This window comes from Diabrotica virgifera, chromosome 5 (assembly GCF_917563875.1).
Source record: "Diabrotica virgifera virgifera chromosome 5, PGI_DIABVI_V3a".
Taxonomy (NCBI): Eukaryota; Metazoa; Arthropoda; class Insecta; order Coleoptera; family Chrysomelidae; genus Diabrotica; species Diabrotica virgifera.
In genome coordinates this window covers 18849553-18871636 of record NC_065447.1, presented here as the reverse complement: position 1 = coordinate 18871636, position 22084 = coordinate 18849553, and the positions used below count along the sequence as shown (strand labels likewise).

Genomic DNA, 22084 nt, shown 5'->3' with positions numbered 1-22084 from the left:
AACTGTGACTACTTTTTGCGGCTATATCCGCAATTTCATTACCTTCGACTCCGCAATGTCCTTTCGTCCAAATAAACGAAACAGTTACATCATTTTGTTTAAGATCCATAATTAATTTTTTAATGTTCAAAATTAAGGCATTTTGGAATTGGTTTATTGGGTGACCGCTAATAGCTTTTCTTTTCTTTACCCAGGTATTTATATTGTCTACCCCACATTTTCGTCTGATTTCCTCACTTCTTACCGTCTCATGTAGTCCTTTTCCAGCAATCCTTCTTAAGATCTTCATTTCGTTGGTCCCCAGATGTCTTTGTGTTTTGCTTGTATCTGGTCTTGTTTCGGCCGTGTAAGTCATAACTGGTCAATGGTCACTGGACACGTTGATCAATTCTCGCTCTTTGTGCATGGTCTCCAGCACACGTTCGTTGGATATGTGTGCTGTTCACCGGATTCTGAGCATGCGACGATGACACCACAACTCAAACGTTTCTAATTTCTTGAGATTTTTCATTTTTATTGTCCAAGCTTCACATTCATAGAGCATCCATAGAACAAAACGGACCAGACGTAGCAATGTTTCAATTCTATCTCTCTTGTCGTTTCCCCATTACTGAGGATCGTGATTTCTTCCAATATTCCTAACAATGTTTCTCCATTGGTCTCTATCTTCAGCTGCTCTAAGAGCTTCGCAGAATGAGTTTCCAGCTGAATGCTTTATTTGGTCAGACCACCTAGGTGGTGATCGTCCTCTTGATCTTCTCCCCGGAACGTTTCCAGAAACAATTAATCTCTCCAAACTGTCGTCACCTCTGCGAACCACGTGACCAAAGAATTGCAGTATTCGTTACAGACATATTGTGGACAGACTTTTTTAATCTGAGTTGGTTTAAAATGGAAATGTTTGTCATATGAGCTGTCCAAGGTATGCGCAGCATTCTTCTCCAGCACTACATCTCAAAGGCATCAATTTTTTGGCGCTAGCATGCGCGAAGAGTCCAAGTCTTTGCTCCGTATAGAAATATTGAGAATACAAGGGCATTCACCAGCCTCATCTTGATATTTTGAGAGATAGATCTGTCTTTCCAAACTTTAGTTATTCGACTCACCGCATTTTTTGCCATACCAATACGTCTCCGATCTTCTGCTTCACAGTTACCATCTTTAGTTATACTAGACCCGAGATAGACAAAGGTGTTTACTATCTGGTATTCCTGTAATATGTTAGTCAGTTGAATAGTGCCAAATCTGTCTACCACCATTATTTTTGTCTTAGCTTTATTGATTTTTAGACCAACTTTATTGCAAAAATGTGGAAAGATGCAGTCAAAGAAGATCTAGACAAAATGGGAGTGCGACAATGGGAATTAGAGGCACAGGACCGACAAACATGGAAGACAATAGTAAACGCGGCACAGACTCACGAAAAGTTGTAGCGCCATTGATGACGATGATGATGATTTATTGCTTTCGTACTCCTCTTCGCAGGAGATCAAACATTTCTTGCTCATTTGCTGCTATAAGTGTAGTGTCATCAGCAAATCTTAAATTGGAGATTTTCCTACCAGCTACTGTTACTCCACCGGCCCATCCTTCTAAAACCATCCTCATGACATGTTCACCATAAATGTTAAGTAAGTCAGGTGACAACACGCATCCTTGTGTAACACCTCTCTCGGTCTTGAATTGGTTTGGATTCAATTAGAAAATGTTTCAATTAGAAAAAATAAAAAAAAAACTCGCAAAATTCTATAATAAACTAATATTTATTTTAGCTAAAATTTCATATATATCTGTCAAAGTTTTGCACTGTATGATTCGTGGGGAGCAATCTGTGTTTAGTACTGATATGTTGACGTTTGGGGTTTCTCGATATGTTGTTCTTCAAAATTTGGTATATCTAAGATAATGGGTTTGAAGGTGCTTTCTACTATGATTTGACACTTCGTTTCTTCCTCCTAAAACAAACAGAAAACATATTAATAAAAAATGACAATAAGGCAAATGCGGGGAGAACCTGGAACCAAATAGAATAAAACAGAGAAGAATGGAGAACTCATGGAGAGGCCTTTGTCCAGAATAGACAAGGCGAAAACGGCGGGTTCGTTGGAAAAAATAATCCCATGAGATTTTTTTACATAATCACATTTGTAATATACCCCAGAATAAGGTTCAAGAAGTCGCCCAAGAGAAAAGTGGTCCAAATTTTTTTTAACAATTTTTTTTAATCAATTTGCAAAAATTATTATTTAGATCTGGTTATCGGTTATTTGGTCTAGGCAATTCTGAACAAACAAGATCTCCTGTAACTATTCTCTAACGTAGATGGTTTTGGAGTTATAAGCAATTTAAAATTGAAAACGCAAAAATGGCCATTTTTAAGACTTAATAACTCGGTTAAAAGTATTATTATGAAAGTCAGAAAGTGACTAAATCAAAGTTTAAAGCCCCCCCCTACATGATTCTGAAAAAATTTGTGTCATTAATTTATTACTAAGCTGTTATTTTTAATTATTAACAATAAGCCGTAAGAGCGTATTGACGCGGCTGTAAATGTGAGTGCGAGTAAGAAGCCCCATTGGACTGCCGGAATGGCATCTCTCTCGCACTCGCCATAGACGGCCGCCTAATACGTGCTGGCGCTCATTATTATTACTTAAAAATAACAGCTTAGTAATAAAATTATGACAAAAATTTTTTCAGGTCTTGTAGGGGGGGGCTTTAAACTTTGATTTAGTTACTTTCTAACTTTAATAATAATATCTTTTCCCCAAAAAAGACTAAATGCATGGTTATAACAGCAGATCTAATAAGGTGTAAATTAGAGCTGGAGGGTCAAATAATAGAACAAGTCATGGAGTTTAAATATTTAGGCATCACACTATGCAGCTACGGAAAGCTCGAAACAGAAGTGGAAGATCAGGTGAATAAAGCAAACAGAGCCGCAGAGAAATAAAAACATCGGAATAGAAGTGAAAGGCAGAATTTACAAAACAGTCAACAGACCAATAATGACATACGCGGCAGAAACACGACCTGATACAGAAAGGACAAAAAGAATGCTAGAAACAGCAGAGATGAAAACATTGCGAAAAATCGATGGTAAGACGCTGTGGGATAGAGCTAGAAGTGCAGATATACGAAGGAAATGCAAGGTGTACAACATTAATAACTGGGTGAAAAGCAGAAGAGTAGAATGGAACGACCACATAAGCCGAATAACAACAAATAGAGTAGTAAGGACGGCGAGAGACGGTTCCCCAATAGGAAGACGATCAGTGGGAAGACCAGGAAAAAGATGGAATGACAACTTACTGGAGGCACATTGAAAAATAGACAGAGTAATGTCTATATAAAAAGAAAAAGAAGAAGAACTTTTAACCAATGTATTAAGCCTTTAAAATCGGCATTTTTCGTTTCTTTTTTCAATTTTAAATTGTTTATAACTCGAAAACGATCAACTTTATAGAAAAATTACTAGAGACCTTTTTTGTCCAGAATGATCCAAAAAACCTACCAAAATTGTACCGGCTAAAAATATTGATTTTTGCAATTTGATTAAAAAAAAATTGTTAAAAAAAATTGGACCACTTTTCACGTGGGCGACTTCTTGAACCTTATTCTGGGATGTCCCACGAATATGATTATGCAAAAAAATCTCATGGGAATATTTTTTCTAACGAACCAGCCGTTTTCGCCTTGCCTAGAAGTAGATACAAATAGGCCGAAAAAGAAGAAGAAGACATGATTTGGTACAAAATTTGTATTTTCTCACAACAATAACAGTAACAATTAATGTGTCACCTGAGTTTCAAATCAAACATGATCTTCTCTGTGATAAATGAGGATTTCCATTGTCTTTTTGTGACATTTTCGTTCTGGAATAACGTGAATAAACTAAACCTATACTAACCAATTATGTCTCCTTGTCTAACACAAGACAAAGAGGCACAATGTGACCGAAGCTTGAGACTGTCTTTGAATACGTGTTTAAAAACTGGACTGGGCCAACAAGGGAATACGGATAGACGGAAAGCAACCCAACAATCTCCGGTTCGCTGATGATATTGTCATAATCGCTAACGACATCAACGAAGCAAATGAAATGCTCACAGAACTTTCGAAAGCAGCTGAAGAGGTTGGTTTGCAAATAAATAAAGACAAAACCAAAATAATGACTAACTTCGTGTTAGGAGGATCAATAATAGTCTAAGAGCTAGAGCCGGAAAATCATCGTCATAAGTAATATGGAGTTTGGCATGTGAAATGTGTCTATTGTATATTGATAATTATGACCCCTTTCAGGCTTACACCTCAGTGGATACAGGAAGTAGCAATAAGGGATGAAAGGGAAAAGTTAGTGCAGTCATTAAAGGTTTTCACCTCCTATTTTGTTAAACCCCCATCGATTTGCATGAAAATTGGTGACTAGTTAGAGCATACCTTAAGAAATAAAACTGATTTCGTGCCAACTTGCACTTTTGCCCGTTCTAGGGGGTGAAAACTATTTTATTATAAATAACCGCACAAATCGATAGAGGGATAAATTTTAAGTAAAATTTGTTATATCATGTTATTAAAATAAGTCAATACTTTTTGAGTTATTAAAGATCAAAGATTTGAATTTTTCGTGAAAAAAATGCATGGTGTAAAGATGTTTTTCATAAATATCTCAAAAACTGTAAGTTTTATCAAAAAAGTTATAATTATCAAAATTGAAGATAATAAAAAATAAAATAAATTTATTATTCGAAAAACCTTCGAGAATTAATTAAAAGTGAGTTATAGGTGATTGAATGTATATTTATTTCGGCTAGTACTCAAATCTAAGTATTCAAGCTTAAATAACAAGAAAACGATACATTTTATAAAATATATTTACTAAACACTTATACTGAAAAATATGTATCAAATGAGCTCACGGAGAAGTTGATACCATTAAACATTATGCTACAAACATTTTTCAAAGTTTAGGATCCAAAAATTTGAAGCTTAATTATTATATTATTTATATAAGTTTTTTTAAATATTCTTAAGACATTTATGTAAAATTTAGCAAGAATATATTCGAATATGTCAAATGTACCCATAATTGGACACCCCCAGTTTCTGGAAATATTCAGTTTATATTGATAAAAAAAATTCAATGATATTCAAAATAATATAAAAATAATATTTTACTAACATACAATTAATTAATATGTTCTTTTTATCATCCTTAACTTCACGCATGTGCTCTTAAATAGACGCTATTGTTTAGGTACTTGCTACTGTCATTTCGGAGTCGGCGTTTGTATTGAATATTATACAGTGCTAGTCAAACAGGGCCGTGCGGTGCTATGATGCGGTGAGGCAGCCGCATCAGGCGGCATCACAAGGGATCGGCATAATCGGTAAAATCAAAATACAAATTGAGCCATTCGATAATTAAAATTATATATAGAACCAAGTGTTAGCCGAAAATATTTAACTAGTGAAGGTTTAACAGAACTTATTTTGACAAATTTGGAAAAATTAGTTCTTGATTTAAAACGGCTCAGAAGACAAGGCTATGATAACGGGTTTAATATGAAAGGAATAAGAAAGTGTGTGCAAAACAGAATATTTGAAAAATATCCGAGGGCGTTTTACGTGCCCTGCGCATGCCACCTTAGTCATAAATGATGCAGCGTCTTCTTCTACAGAAACAACAACCTTTTTTTGTATTACACAAGAACTGTACACTTTTTTTTTTGGTTTTACAAAGCATTAGGAAGTTCTGAAAAAAACATCTTTCGCAACTAACACTAAAACCGTTGAGTAGGTACTACTAGATAGTTAAGTCGAATAGATGCATTGAAACCTCTAAGATTTCAATTTTGTGAAATATAATAATATAATGCCTTATTCGAAATAATAGAAGACGTCAACAATGATTCAGAAACTAAAGTCAAAGCACGAGGATTAGTAAAAAATATTAAAAATTAGAAATTTATATGCGGTGTAGTTCTTTGGCATGATATTTTATTTCATATAAATTCAGTCTCGAAGATGTTGCAACATGTAACTATAAATTTGTCAGATTGTTTAAAAATATTGTCAGAAACTATTAAAAAAATGAAAATTTACTGACAATTTGGCTATGACCAAATGAAAATTACTGATAATGAAATTGCAGAAAATCTTGTAAATAAGTTCCGAATTTCCTGCTGAAAATTAATATTGAGGCCAGAGAAAAATGCGTCAATTTGATCTGTGGATCAGCTCTCAACAGAGGAAGATGAATTTAAAGTAAATTTTTTTATCTATATTTTAGACATTGCCTTTAATTCTTTGATTGATCGATTTTCGCTTTTAGAAACTCATAATAAAAATTTTAAATTTTTATATATTTTGAAATTGAGGGAAATATAAGAAAAGGGAAAGGAAAATATGATAAAATACTAGAAAAATACTAGAAAATCTTCACTCAATACTTTTCATAGAAAAAGAATCGGATATAGAGGCAAATGATTTTCTAGAAGAATTATTGCATGATTTATCCCGAATGATACCATACTCCATGAAACCTTTAGAGGTTTTGAACTATTTGTGCCAAAATAACCTAATTTCTTTATACCCAGATATAGTTGTATCACTAAGGGCCGGTATTATCTGTTCCGATTAAACCCCGGTTAGAGGCATTTTGCTATGTGAGGTGCAGAAAGTACCGGCCCTAATAATTTTATTAACACTCTCTGTCTCGGTAGCTTGGGGAAAAAAGTTTTTCAAAATTAAAAATGTTTAAAAACTATTTACGAAGCTCCATAAGACAAACAAAACTAAAAAAATAGCACTTATTTCGATAGAGTCCTCACTAGCTGCTACTTTAGACTACACCAATCTGATTGACGAGTTTGCCAAAATTAAAATCAAAAGGATAAAATTGTAATTTTTATAAATGTTATTTAATGTTAATACATATTTCATTTAATAAAAGTAAATACTAGTATTGAGTTTCAATATGATTTAGGAGGCGGCATTTCCAAGACTTGCATCATATTGAAAAGATGTACCGCACGGCTCTGTAGTCAAAAGTCCGTACCCCCTCGTATCTTTTGAACGGTTATACCTATAATAGTGAAATTTGGAGGGAGAAAATAAACGGACGTAGGCTTTTTAACTAGTCATGTCTGGTGACGTAATAGTGACTATACAGCGCCACTGTGACGGATAATTTTAAATGGGACCTTATGGCAAGTGACACCTCATTTAAAAGGTATTGTACATACCTATTCAGTCATACTAATTTTTGTTGGGTTTAAGTTGATTTTGATTTTGGTGAATTAATGAAACAAATATAAAATTGTAGTTTCGCATTTAATTAATAAAAATTCAAATATCCGCCTATGGTTTTTTTGTCAAAAAAGTTGAAGTTTTTCAGCACTCTAGTAGTTTTTACGTCAACGTTAACCTTTTTGACAAGTAACCATAGGCGGAGGTTTGAATTTTTATTAATTAAAAGCGAAACTACAATTTTAGATTATTTCATTTATTAAATAAAATGAGCTTAAACGCAAATAAAATTAGTATGACTGAATAGGTATTTCCAATACCTTTCAAACGAGGTATCACATACCATAAGGTCGTATTTAAAATTATCTGTCACAGTGGCGCTGTACAGTCATCTGTCACTATTACGTCACCTGTCATGACTAGTTAAGAAGCCTACATCCTTTTATTTCCTGTCTCCAAATCTCCCTATTATAAGCATAACCGTTCAAAAGATACGAGGGGGGTATGGACTTTTGACTAGCACTGTATAGTATATACTCCAAAAAATATAACTGTTTTCAATATGACAACAGAATATAGTTGCGTGCTTAAAATAAATTGTACAATTGATACAGATACTGCTGTGAAATTAATTAGTGAAAAAACATTGAAAACTGCAAAAGGAAAATTAAATATTATTAAAACTTAAAATTAAAATTGAATTATTAAATTATAATCCTAACTTCATTCCGAAATTCCTTTGAAAATTATTCCGTTAACTAATTTCAAAATAAATATATATAAATGGCGCATGTTTTAATTTTCCCTTTTTCCTAAAAAATCGAAAGGGTTATCTTACTTTCATCATCACTTGTTTAGCTTTGATGTTATCCACTTTATCTGGAGCTCACTTAATATGCATTCTTGAGTACTTTGCTAAGTGTTTAGTAATAGTCCTGTCGCCAGGGGGGGGGGGTACAACGGCCTCCTTAATTCAGATGGACTTACCCAAGTTTTTTTCATGTATTTTGACCCGTAGAATACGAATTTTTTGGGTAACAGTTGATCCGGATGTCGATAAGATTGTTATAGACAAAGAACTTGAGGAATTACATAACAGCGATTTCTCGCAAAACAAAATATTTTTTTGTATTTTTTGGTTCATTCTAAGCAAACAATGTTCTGGCAAGTTTTTTCGTAGGATGCATAGTTTTCGAGATAAGCGCGGTTGAACTTCCAAAAAATCGAAAAATTGCAATTTTTGAACCAGAGTAACTTTTGATTAAAAAATAAAATAGCAATTCTGCTTACTGCATTTGAAAGTTCAAGTCAAATTCTATCGGTTTTGATTATTTGCAATGCTAAAAATTAATTTTTTTATTCTTAAACAAAGCTATAAACAGTAATAAACACCTAGTGCGTGAGTGATGTTTTCAATGATTTCTCATTTAAAATCGAACAAGTAGGTAGAGTAGGTACTAGTGCAAGCGAGGCAATATCTACGTAGGATGTATTAGAACGCATGTATTAGGTACGGGAAACACTATGCGTTTATAGGTTTGTTTGACAATAAAAAAATAAATTTTTTGCAATGAAAATAATCAAAACCGATATAATTTAACTTGAACTTTCAAATACGGTAAGCAGAATTGCTATTTTATATTTAAATCAAAAGTTATTCGGGTTCAAAAATTGCAATTTTTCGATTTTTTGAAATTTTAACAGCGGTTATCTCGAAAACTATGAATCCTACGAAAAAACTTGTAGAAACATTTTTTGCTTAGAATGACCCAAAAAATACGAAAAAATGTTTTGTTTTGCGAGAAATCGTTGTTATGTAATTCCTCAAGTTCTTTGTTTATAACAAATTTATCCACATCCGGATCAACTGTTACCCAAAAAATTCGTGTTCTACGGGTCAAAATACATAAAAAAACTTGGGTAAGTCCATCTGAATAAAGGAGGCTGTTGTACCCCCCCTGGCGACAGGACTATAAGTATAGTTTGTTCGCTAAACTCAGACGCAACTGTCTAGATATTTTAGTCGGTAATTTTGCCAATTTTAGTAAAATTGGCAAAAAATAATTACTAAATAGTTAATAATCACTAAATAGTTAGTAATTTCGACAATTTTTGCAAAATTGGCAAAAAACAAAAAAAAATATCGACTAAAATATGTAGCCAGTTGCGTCTGAGTTTAGCGAACAGACTATACATAATATGTATATTTTAGAAAATGCATCGTTTTCCCGTTATTTAAGCTTGAATAATAAATAACTCAAAAAGTTATGATTTATTTTAATAACTTGATATAAAAAATTTTGCTTAAAATTTGTCCCTCTATCGATTTGTGGGGTTATTTTTAATAAAATAGTTTTCACCCGCGGGAAGGGGTGGTATTCACCGCCAGGGTAAAAGTGCAAGTGGCACCAAATCAGTTTTGTTTCTTGAGGTATGCTCTAACTAGTCACCAATTTTCATGTAAATCGATGGAGGTTTAACAAAATAGGAGGTGAAAACCTTTAATCACTGCACTAACTTTCCCCTTTCATCCCTTATTGCTACTTCCTGTATCCACTGAGGTGTCAGCCTGAAAGGGGTCATAATTGTCAATATACAATGGACACATTAGGAAAAACTGCATATTACTTATGACGATGATTTTTCGGCTCTAGCTCTCCGTCTATAACACTCGAAGACAATATCATAGAAGAAATAAGTCAATATCGATATCTCGGACACATCAAACTTTCTAGAGACAATCAGACCCAAGACATGGATAGAAGGATAGGTGTAGGCTGGGCAGCATATGGCAGATTGAAAGACAATTGAAAGTATGTATACAATAAATTTCTTCCAGTCATTACGTACGGTGCTGAAACACTAACATTAACCATAGCAAGGGTGTCAAACAGAATAGAACAGCGGAAAATGGAAAGATCCGTAATAGGAATAAAACTTGTGGATCGAGTGAGAAATTTAGAAATAAGGCAAAAAACGGGTATGCAAGATATCATAGAAAAATTTACCAGATTAAAATGGAGTTTCGCCGGACACATAGCGAGACTGCAGGATGACAGGTGGACAAAAAGACTGTTAGAATGGAGACCTCGCATGGATAAGAAAAGAAGTGTCAGACCACTAACACGGTGGACAGATGACATAAAAAGAATAGATGGTAGATGGATGCAATTAGCACAAGATCGAACTTCCTGGAGACGTGCTGAGGAGGCTTCTGCCCTGCAGTGGACAAGAGAAGAAGCTGGATGATTATGATCATGATGATGATGATAATGATACTTACCAATAAAATATTGGTTGTTTTATATTCGTTCTCGAGCAAAGGCTGTCGATTGGCATTGCTCTCAGAACTCGAAATACTTTTCTCAGAAGAGGCCTTCGTGAGTAATATCGTTGGTGATTTTTTCTCCGTATGGTTTTTAAAGTTACTTGTTAACGGTATATACAAATTTGGTACATCCTCTTTTTTATGTTTTCCAAAAATATTTCGTAGAAAATTGTACGTTGAGCTTTTTTTGTTAGATTTTAACTTGTGGAAAATTTCATCCTCTGTCACCAAAGATACTCCTTGGCTGTTATTACTTGGCACCTAAAAATAATCAATTAGGAATTTATATTACTTTAAGGTATATATTACCTAAAAAAGATTTATTAGAGCTTAAGGGCTTCAATGTGTTTTAAATGTATTCATTTTTTACGAATCCTGAGAAAACTAATAAGTATTTTTGAAAAATTTAAACGCAGAATGAATGATTACTTTATTACCAAGGGCCGAAACTCCCTTATAATAAATAAAAAGTTTCTTTTGAATGAATTATTTGCAATTAAAAATCACACTAAATTTCCTCTTTTATTTTCACCCCTGTAACTTATTAAAATATATATTATAGGGGTTTTCAGGCACTTTCGGCCCTCGGTAATAATGTAATCTTTCATTCTGCGTTTAAATTTTTCAAAAATATTTATTACTTTTCCCTAGATTCGAAAAAAATGAATACATTTAAAACACATTGAAAATTTTGACAGGAGTCAAAATTTTGCATTTTGCTCATTTCCCCTTAAACAATAAGTTATAATAAACTCAGAATCTAGAATGAACAAAATAATAATTAATTAAACATACACAAATTGCAATTATAAAGTTGAACATGAATTAAACAAATATAGGGCCTGCACCCTTGAGTTCAGTGTCTTTTACCATACCAGCACCCCTAAGGCCCAATGCAGTGGAAAACCATAGGCGTCACCCTATAACTCCTCTTCCCCTAGAATGAAGTTTCTTGTAGAATGTGAATTTTCGAAATTGAAACGTTTGGGTTCTATATATTTGACATTGTTATGTCGTCTCTTCTTTCTGTTTTTTTCCTATTCTTCTTGTCTCTTTTCTCATGAATCATTTTTGTAGATGATTGCAATGGCAATATATAGTACGATGGTCCAAATACTGGGAATGTTTTAATTTTGTCTGTGTCCTATAATATATGTGATTCTGTTTGTGAGAGTTTCAAATTTTAAATTCTTTAAAGTTATTTTCATGGTGAAATGTTTAGCTATCTGAAGTTTAATTGCGGCTCGCTAATCAATATTGAAAAAGAAAGTCGAAAGAATTGGGCAGGACACGTCGACAGATTGTCAGACAACCGATGGACAAAACGTATTGTCGAGTGGAGGCCACGAGAAGAAGCACTACGGAGCAGAGGACGAACACAAACCAGATGAGCTGACGATCTGAATGCAAGCCGCACAAAACAGAGAAAGATGGAAAGAGCTGAGGGAGACCTATGTCCAGCAGTGGATGAGTACAAGTTGATGATGATGATGATGATGATGATGAATCAATATTGGCTGGCCAAAAGTTCGATCTTGGTTTTTGAAAACAATGATATAATATATATCTTCCATCAGAAAGATGCTTGTCAGTGTATTAATTTGGACTTCTTCAGGACATTTGAAAATTAGTTTTTCCTCTATAGGGAATATTTCCAAAAATTGGTTATATATTTTCTTGGCTATTTTGGAGATGGCTTGGACATTTGAAAATTTTACCATGGGTGCAGATGTCGTTGAGAGGTATTATTGTATTTATATTCTGTTTTGAGGTGGATGTACGAGGCACCATTCAGATTTTTGCAGAAAAAGTTGTATGATAACTTCAATCATAATAATAGACTTTCCTCCCACTCGAATACGTCGGTGATGTTAATTTAAACGATTTATTTTGGAATAAAGTAGTATTTACCCTATTCTACTTCAGAGGAGATTCCATTTGACTGAATCGAAAGCCTTAGTGTAATATGCGAAATGGAGTAGCGTTGGTATATTGTGTTCCCCCGCTTTTTGTATTATTTCTCTGGTCTTTAATATCTGCTCATGCGTTCCTTTTCCTTTGAATATATTAATTGATTCTATGTTGATTCTATTTTTTTTTTGCATGAGCAATGAGGTAATTAGTTATCCTTTTTTATGGGTAGGGATGAAGGTTGTCCTCCATTGGTTTTCATCTGTAATTGTTCCACATTGACCTTTAACTGTTTTGTCTGATTTGTTTTTCTAGTTGTATGCAGTTTGAGCCTACAGGTCCATTTTAACAGCTTATGATCTGCTCCACAGTGTGCTCCAGGCATAGCTTCTACGTTTATTACTTAGGGTTTCTACCTTTTTCGCACGAGTATGTACTCGATTTGATTTTTGTGTTGTATTGGACTACTCTACGTTAATAACCTTCTTGGTTAGTGTTTATAAGGTGTATTTGTTATGCTTAGATTGTTTTCGCTGGAAAATGTTAGGTTTAGGATTTTAGGTTATGTGGGTAAAAAACAGATGCAATGTAACAAATGACAGGTGAAATTCTTCTTCTTGGGCTTATATCGTTCATTTTTGGACATAGACCTCTTCCAATTCCTTCCACCAATCTCTATTCTAAGCACCACAATTCCAATTTCTTCCGGCTATTCTATTTATATTATTTACCCATCTCATATGTGGTTTTCCTCTTGGTCGTTTACCTTTCTAAGGTCTCAATGTTGGATTGTGGCGTTCCAACGTTGGTCTTTTTGACCAGCAGTGTGGCCCGCGAAGCTCTATTTGACTTTGGCAAAACAGGCGAATACAGTCACAAAAATGCAAAGAACGAGCTAATAGAATATACAGGGTGTTTGGTATAGAATGGGCCATAGCTTAATCTCAGATTCCTGAGCTTAAAAAGGCCTACTTAAGCTAACTTACCTTAGTACAAAAGTTGATAATAACGAAAATACAGGGTGTCAAAGTTAAACTTTGATTTTTTTAATTCTTGAATTTTTCCTGACAGGCATGAGCTAACATGAAATTTGGTAAGCTGGGGTTTCTTCGGATGAGAAATCTAAATTCGCCACCAAAAATGATGTACTACCCAGAGGGCGCCACATACGACTTTCAGCGCTCATTTAATACGTTCAATTTTTTTATCCCCCACTCTATATTCTTTTTAAATCAAACTTTTTATTCTCTTAATATTTTTACTTAAAAAAGTTATACTAAATTTATAATTATGTAACTATTTTCAATGGGAAATAAGCCCTAATTTTACAAAAAAAAATGATTTTATTAACGTTTCGAAGCCCAAATCGGGTTTCGCTGTCAAAATACAAAATACTACTAAAATAAACCAAAATGTTGTTGCTAAGTAAAAACATTCTTCTAAAAATTTATTTAATCTGACTCATTTGTATTGGCAATTCAGACGTATATTATACATTTTAAAGTAGAAGACTTTAAAATGATATCGCCAATATTTATGAGTTGCGTTCCTGGGACGACTTTACTAAAATATAGTTCATTCGATTACAAGAAATCAATCCCAACTCAAGAATATCCGTCACAAAAAAATCATAGCATGTGATCTGTCTTTAAAAAGACAACCAAATGCAACGATGACAGTAAAATTCTCGCGTTAGAGATTCCATAGTAAATCACGAGGGAAAACCAGGAAAAAACCTCGTGATACTATCCCGACATCGTAAGTATTTGGTCTTACATTTAATTTACTTTCAAAAAACTAATACCAAATTCTGACTTTAATATGTTTAAATTATAAATAATATTAATAATACATAGATATACAATAAGTAATACTAAAATATAAAATTTGTACTAACTCGATATGTTATTAACTTACTAATCGTGGTATTTTCTTTCTATTGACTTCCTCTTTCAGTATGGGTAACCACATCCTACTGCATTCTACCGAGGAATATGCAACACAATTGGTTTCATTTAGCATAATTAGAGCCGCTTCTTTGATTTTTCTCTTTTTACTATCTGATTCTGTCAGGACTATACTATACTCTTTACTATGGAATCTCTAACGCGAGAATTTTACTGTCATCGTTGCATTTGGTTGTCTTTTTAAAGACAGATCACATGCTATGATTTTTTTGTGACGGATATTCTTGAGTTGGGATTGATTTCTTGTAATCGAATGAACTATCTTTTAGTAAAGTCGTCCCAGGAACGCAACTCATAAATATTGGCGATATCATTTTAAAGTCTTCTACTTTAAAATGTATAATATACGTCTGAATTGCCAATATAAATGAGTCAGATTAAATAAATTATTAGAAAAATTTTTTTACTTAGCAACAACATTTTTGTTTATTTTAGTAGTATTTTGTATTTTGACAACGAAACCCGATTTGGGCTTCTAAACGTTAATAAAATAATTTTTTTGGTAAAATTGTGGCTTATTTCCCATTGAAAATAGTTGATTATAAAAATGCCACAAGGAAATAGCTTCAGAACAACATTAGAGGTACTACATTTATCTCGCTAAACTCAATCGTTTTCGAAATAAACGCCTTCTAAATCTGCGATGCAACATAATTTTTTGCATAATGTCATTGTAGTTACACCCAAAAAATAAACTTAAAACCATAATAATTGTGCAAGTCCTCATATTTTTATCATTGCATCGCAAATTCCATTAGAAGAAATTTACGATACATTTTTGGAAATTATTATGGCTTAAGTTTATTTTTCGGGTATAACTACAATGATAGTATGCAAACAATTATGTTGCATCGCAGATTTAAAATGCGTTTATTTCGGAAATGGTTAAGTTTAGCGAGATGAATGTAGTACATATTTTTTAAGTAAAAATATTAAGAGAATAAAAATTTTTATTCAAAAAGTTTGTAGAGTGGGGGATAAAAAAATTGAACGTATTAAATCAGTGCTAAAAGACGTATGTGGCGCTCTCTGGGATCATTTTTGGTGGCGAATTTGGGTTTCCGGTCCCAGAAAACCCCCGCTTACCAAATTTCGTGTTGTTAGCTCATTCCTGTTAGGAAATATTTAAGAATAAATAAAATAAAAGTTGAACTTTGACACCCTGTATTTCAGTTATTATTAACTTTCGGACTAAGGTAAGTTAGCTTAAATCGACCTATTTTAAGCTCAGCAATCTAAGGTTAAGCTATGGCCCATTCTTTACACCCTGTATAAAGTTCAAATTTCTAATTAAGATTTAAGAAAATAAACAATATCTAAACATGCCTTACATATAATATCTATTATACTACTACAACATATACGTACATTTAACTCCTAAAAGACGGCACAAAAACATCCAAGACATTAAGACTCCTTTACCTGCAAAGTGTTCAAGTTGTTCTGGCTTCTTAAGGGGGATCTTAGGATTTTATTCACGTCTCCAATGACATTCTTGGGATTGATGAGTATCGAAGGTCGTCTACTACCGCAAACTGAAGGTGTTCTTGCTTGAATCTCCTGATTTAAGTCGTGCGTGTTTTGTTTCTTCCTCCAGTAGTTCTTTATTACTTGTCTCAGCGGTTTACTTTTGACGCCGTACAAAAAACCGTTTACGGGAATCGTAAAAAGAAGAAGACTGGAAGATATTGTGTAATAATTGGAGTTTAAGCTTTTTGTGCCATCGCTAAAATAATATAAATAATTAGACCTAAATATTTTGAACTTAAGAAAACTAAAAAATATTTGTATGGTCTGGATAAATTTCTATAAGATCTTATCCAAGTGTTGCTATGCCTCTGATAGCAAAATAATTTTTACTTTCAATATATGGTTTTACCTATCGTATAGTTAAGAGCCCCTTTCACATGACAGGCGCTTAACGCGCGTTTTGATAATGCGCGATTACAACTACATATATTTTATTTGAGACCGTTCACATGCCAACGCGCGTTTTAATTATAGCCCAGTAAATGAACAGGAAATTCGGCGATACCGTGTAATTTTCAGGGGCAACTTCGAATTGCATGAAAATTTGGATTTAGGTTCTACTTACAATCCACTTCAAAGTTGAAATTGTGCCGTTGGTTGCTTTTACTTTGAGGGTGACAGTCACCCCTTCTCGGGGGTGAAAAAACATACGTTCAAGATAAGACCGGAAATGGATAAATTGACTGATTTTAAGCAACTTTTGTTCTATAGAGTTTTTACGTAAGTCAATACTTTTCGAGTTATTTGCCATTGAAAATGTTGATTTTTCGCCAAAAAAACTACGTTTTCAGACGGTTTTTCGCAAATAACTCAAAAAGTAAATATTTTACCAAAAAATATATCCTTAGCAAAAGTTAAGCTTATAAAAAACTAAAAAAAAAAATGGTGTATCAGTGTCTATCAATCAAATAAAAACAAAGTTGTAGCTCATGAAAAATACGTTCTTATTCGTCTAATTCCAAAATCGAATACTTCAAGGTGAAATCGCCGAAAATTTAAGCACTTGTCGGGAAAAACCTATTGAAACTTTTTAAAGGTGTTTATAAAAAGCTTTGTTTTAATTGTTAATAAAAGTTTTAGCATTAAAAATAAGCGAGTTACGCTCAAAATAAAGTTGGCCCTCTATTTTTCTGTAAAAAATCATGCAAATCTCGCCTTGTTTAGCTCCCCAAATGAAATTAATTGCTACCGCTTTACAAACAATTTACTTACCTATCTATTTTTTATATGATATGTCAGTCTCACCGGTTTAAAGTGTTTATTTTTGAAAGGGTTATAATTGAGAAAACTTGAATGGGTCACTAATCACGAGTGTATGCAAATTTTGAACAGCCATATCTTAACCAATGTTTGTCTTATGGAGAAACAAAATAAACTAGCATATTTATAATAGCAAAATCTACATTTTTTATTCTTTAAGATTTTTCTTATCACTAATACTTTTTAAGTTATTTTGAAAAAATTAAATTTTTTAAAAATTTTTAGAAAATTTTTTTTTTATTTTAAAACCAAATGTTTTCAAAAATAAGCACTTCAAACCAATAAAACGTACAGATCATATAAACAATACACATACAGTTAAAATAGATGGTAAAGCCAAACGATTAATTTCATTTAGGGTGCTAAATAGAGGGAGGTTTTCACGATTTTTTTTACCAAAAAGAAGGGGCCAACTTTTTTTCAGTGTAACTCGTTTATTTTTGATGGTGTAAACTTTTGTAAAAAACAAATAATAACCTTTTTTCGATAATTTAAAAATGTTAATAAGGTTTTCCCGAAAAACGCTTCTTTCTTCGGTGATTTCGCGTTGAATTATTCGATTTGGAATTAGACGAATAAGAACGTATTTTTCATGAGCTACAACTTCGCTTCTACTCAATTTGTAGACTTTACTGGTACACCATTTTTTTAGTTTTTTTTATAGGCTACACTTTTGCTAAAATTATCTTGTTCGATAAAATATTTACTTTTTGAGTTATTTGGAAAAAACGGTCTGAAAACGTAGTTTTTTGTCAAAAAATCAACATTTTAAATCGCGAATAACTCGAAAACTATTGACTTACGTAAAAAACTTTATAGAACAAAAAGTGCTTAAAATAAGTCAATTTATTCATTTCCAGCCTTATTTTAAACACGCGTTTTTCACCCCCCGAGAAGGGGTAAATGTCACCCCTTAAGTAAAAGCAACCAACGGCACAAATTCAACTTTGAAGTGGAGGGTAAGTAGAACCTAAATCAAAATTTTTATGCAATTCGGAGTTGCCCCTGGAAATTACATTCCAAAACGGTCATTTATTGGGTTATTAGTCGAGGAAATGAAACTGAAAAAATGGCAAAACCTCGCAATTTTTTCGTCCAGCATCGATTTGTACAAAGATTTGGGATTAGGCTCATTTCACCCTCTAGTTCATTTTCTATATTGAGTCGTTAAACGTTTTTGGTTTTTTAAGGGTGAAACTATCCCTAAAAAAACTACTTGTAAAAAATTATAAAACAACATTTTAAACTTTAATATTGTCAACATTTGGTTCTTATTAGTTACAAAATAATTGTTTTATGCTTTAAGATATACTATCATAATATTTCAACCCTTAAAACCACCCTTGTTGGAGATATATATAAAAAATTACTTATCCTAAAAGAATAATTTCGGCTTGCATCGATTTACATAAAAACTTGGGATTAGGATCATCTCACCTTGTACTTCATATTATATCACATGCTCAAGGGCGTCGATTATTTTTAGGGGTGTAAACTACCACTTATTGTCAAAAATTATATAAAAACATTGTAAACTTTAATATGGGTAAAATTTGGTTTTGATTGGCTAAAAACAATGATTGTTTTATGCTTTATTTGTATAATATCATAATATTTCAACCCTTAAAAACCACCCTTAAGAACATTACAATTTTTATAAGTAGATAATTTCATAGATTTATACAGAAAAAGAAGTAGAATTAAAGAATTACAAAAACATTTTTTACACAAAAATACGAATTTACAAATATATAGAAGTACAAATACAAATAGTTTTTAAGTCAGCTTCCAGTATACGAACCAGTTCTGTGGTATTATACATGCATTGGAAATGTTCCATAAGCGGACTATTCGAATATTTCGAAAAAAAAAATCGTTTTATAAACATAGCTCCTTCATTTTGGCAATAAAAAGTTTTTTAAAAAATGAATTTTTAGGATTTTTGATAAAACTATAAGACTGTTTAAATTAAATTCCGCTAGATCCCTTAATTTTTAATTAGGGTGGGTTTAAATGGCTCGAATAAGGGGGTGTTTGCTGGTAAATAGAGTATTTAAACAGCTATATCTCACTAACTATAATATTCACTGTAATGAAACTACATTCACAATATAATTTTAATTATTAAAAAAGCTACAATTTAGTAGTCCATCATTTTTTTCGTATATCCCGTATTTTCGGAGATATTTGGAAGTAAAAGATGAAAAATACGAAATTGCAAAAAATCAATTTTTTTAACGCTAATTTTTCTAAAATTAGGCTTTTTAAATAGGTCAAACTTTTGGTTGTATTCACAATATAAATATACAAGGAATAACAGAAAGGTGAAGACCAATTTTCAATTAGTAGGGTAGTTAGGGGGTTATTTTCACTGATTTTTTCGTAGAGAAAAGCAGGTACCGACCTTTTTTTGATCATAAGTCGCTCTAATTTCATGTTTGAAATGTTTTATTATTATTCTTTCAAAAGTTTCATTGTGTACTTATAAATAAATAATTTAAGTTTTCCTGGAAAATGGAAAGTTTTTCGCTTTGAATATTTAAAATTATGCATTTGACGAGAAAAGCTAACATTTAACATGCCGTATCTCAGTTTGTGTTGGTCTTAAAGATATTATAGAAAATTAATTTAGTTTGTGTTAGTAAAAGATACAATTTTATTTTCTGCAGTTTTTTTATTAAATGCATATTTTTCGAGGTATTCTCAAAAAACCCTCTAAAAAAGTCGATTTTTTCGACGAAAAACTGTTACTTTCAAGCGCGATTAACTCGAAAAATATTTAGTGGAGTCATTGAAGGTGGATATGAGCTATTACCTCCGATTTCGTTGAACCTCCATCGATTTGGATGAAAATTGGTGAGTGGTTAGAGGATATCTCAAGGAACAAAGGTGACATGGTGCCAACTTGCGCTTTTACCCTGGGGGTGGATGCCACCCCTTCTCGGTGGTGAAAATTATTTTATTAAAAATAACTCCATAATTCGATAGAGGGACTAACTCTAAGCAAAATTTGTTATATAAAGATATTGAAATTAATCATAACTTTTTGAGTTAATAAAGATTAAAGATTTGAATTTTTCCTGAGAAAAATGCATGTTTTTAACCGATTTTTTATAAATAATTCAAAACCTATAAGTTTTTACAAAAAAGTTATTATTACCAAAATTGAAGATAATAAAAAATAAAAAAATTCCTTACTAGAAAAACTTTTTAGTGTTAACTAAAAGTGAGTTATAGGTAATTGAATGTATATTTCTTTCGGTGACTACACAAATCTAAGTATTCAAGCTTAAATAACGGGAAAATTATGCATTTTATAACACAAACTTATTAAACATTTGTCAAAGTATTTAAAAATATCTATCAGATGAGCCCGCTAACAAGTTGATAGCATTAAAATTTATGCTCCAAAAATTTTCCAAAAGTTATCTTTTAAAAATTTTTCCAAAAAATTTTATTGTTTTTTTTTTTAAATAACTCCGTTAATTTTGAGACATGAGATTCGTCTAAAAACCATTTAAAAGCTAAAACTAAGGGTTTTTAATCCACTTTGAATTTAATTTTTAAAACCCCTTACTTTTTTTTTAAATAAAAGGTTAAATTGCCCGATTACATGGTTCTCGCAGGCAAAATTTAAGCTTAAATCGTTTCTATCTCGGTTATTTTGTACCCTACAGAAATAGTAAAACAGGTGAAATATTTGTTTCAGAATAAACTAAAATTTTATTATTTATCATTTTTTTCGTATATTGAGTATTTTTGGAGTTATTATTAAAAGAATATGAAAATTACGATAATCTGAAGAATTCTGATTTTTTTAAATTATATCTTTTTTTCAAAAATATGCATTCTAAACCAGTCAAAATTGTTGAATTCATTACTTATGCTATTATAAAGAAACTCTTGTAAGGATTTCGATAAATTTTAATTTTGGTGGAAATGGCGATGTTTTGTTTTCCACTTTTTCCAAAAAAAATCCAAAGGGTTCTCTTATTTTCATCATAACTTGCTTAATTTTGATGCTATTAACGTCTTGTGGATCTTATTTGATAGGTATTCTGAATTACTTTGTCAAATGTTTAATAGGTATATTTTATAAAATGCATCGTTTTCCCGTTATTTAAGCTTGGATACTTAGATTAGCGTACTCGTCGAAAAAAATATACTTTCAATTACCATAACGTACTTTGAATTAACATTATTGTAGTTCTTTAAATAAGAAGTGTATTTAACTTTTTATTATCTTTAATTTTGGTTATAATAACTTTTTTGTAAAAGCTTACAGTTTTTGAGTTATACGTGAAAAACAGCTTTAAAACTTACATTTTTTTACGAAGAAATAAAATTTTTGATCTTTAATAACTCGAAAAGTATTGATTTATATTAATAACTTTATACAACAAATTTTGCGTAGAATTTGTCCCTCTATCGATTTATGGTATTATTTTTAATGAAATAATTTTCACCCCTGAGAAGGGGTGGCATCCACCCCCAGGGTAAAAGCGCAAGTTGGCATGATGTCACCTTTGTTCTTTGAGGTATCCTCTAACTACTCACCAATTTTCATAAAAATCGATGGAGGTTCAACGAAATCGGAGGTGAAAACCTTCAGTGACTGCACTAATTAGTTTTACGAAGAAAATGTAAAAAACATTTTTTTCTTAGAATCACTTTTTACATCGATTTACATGGTTAAAATGTAATAAAAAAATTTCTACCCCCAGGATGGACCACCACCAAGGTTTTAGCGTACAACGGCATGATATAGAAAATGATCCTTGTCCTATTCCCTACTTTCTGCGAAAATTTCAAGTAAATCCATGCTGGACGAAAAAAT

At 32.1% G+C, this 22084-nt stretch overlaps 1 protein-coding gene across 2 annotated transcripts in view; it reads right to left on the bottom strand.

Moving 5' to 3' along the window:
* Nucleotides 1-1744: 1744 nt before the first annotated feature.
* LOC114332516 (trace amine-associated receptor 4-like) overlaps nt 1745-22084 on the bottom strand; it is a 237650-nt gene continuing 217310 nt past the window's right edge. For both annotated transcript variants that reach the window (XM_028282327.2, XM_028282335.2), the window contains 3 exons: nt 15880-16183; nt 10535-10840; nt 1745-1955 (listed from right to left, as the gene is read on the bottom strand). In XM_028282327.2, coding sequence (XP_028138128.1) covers nt 1836-1955; nt 10535-10840; nt 15880-16183 — 730 coding nt within the window. In that variant the 3' untranslated portion in view covers nt 1745-1835. The remainder of the gene's footprint in view (nt 1956-10534; nt 10841-15879; nt 16184-22084) is intronic.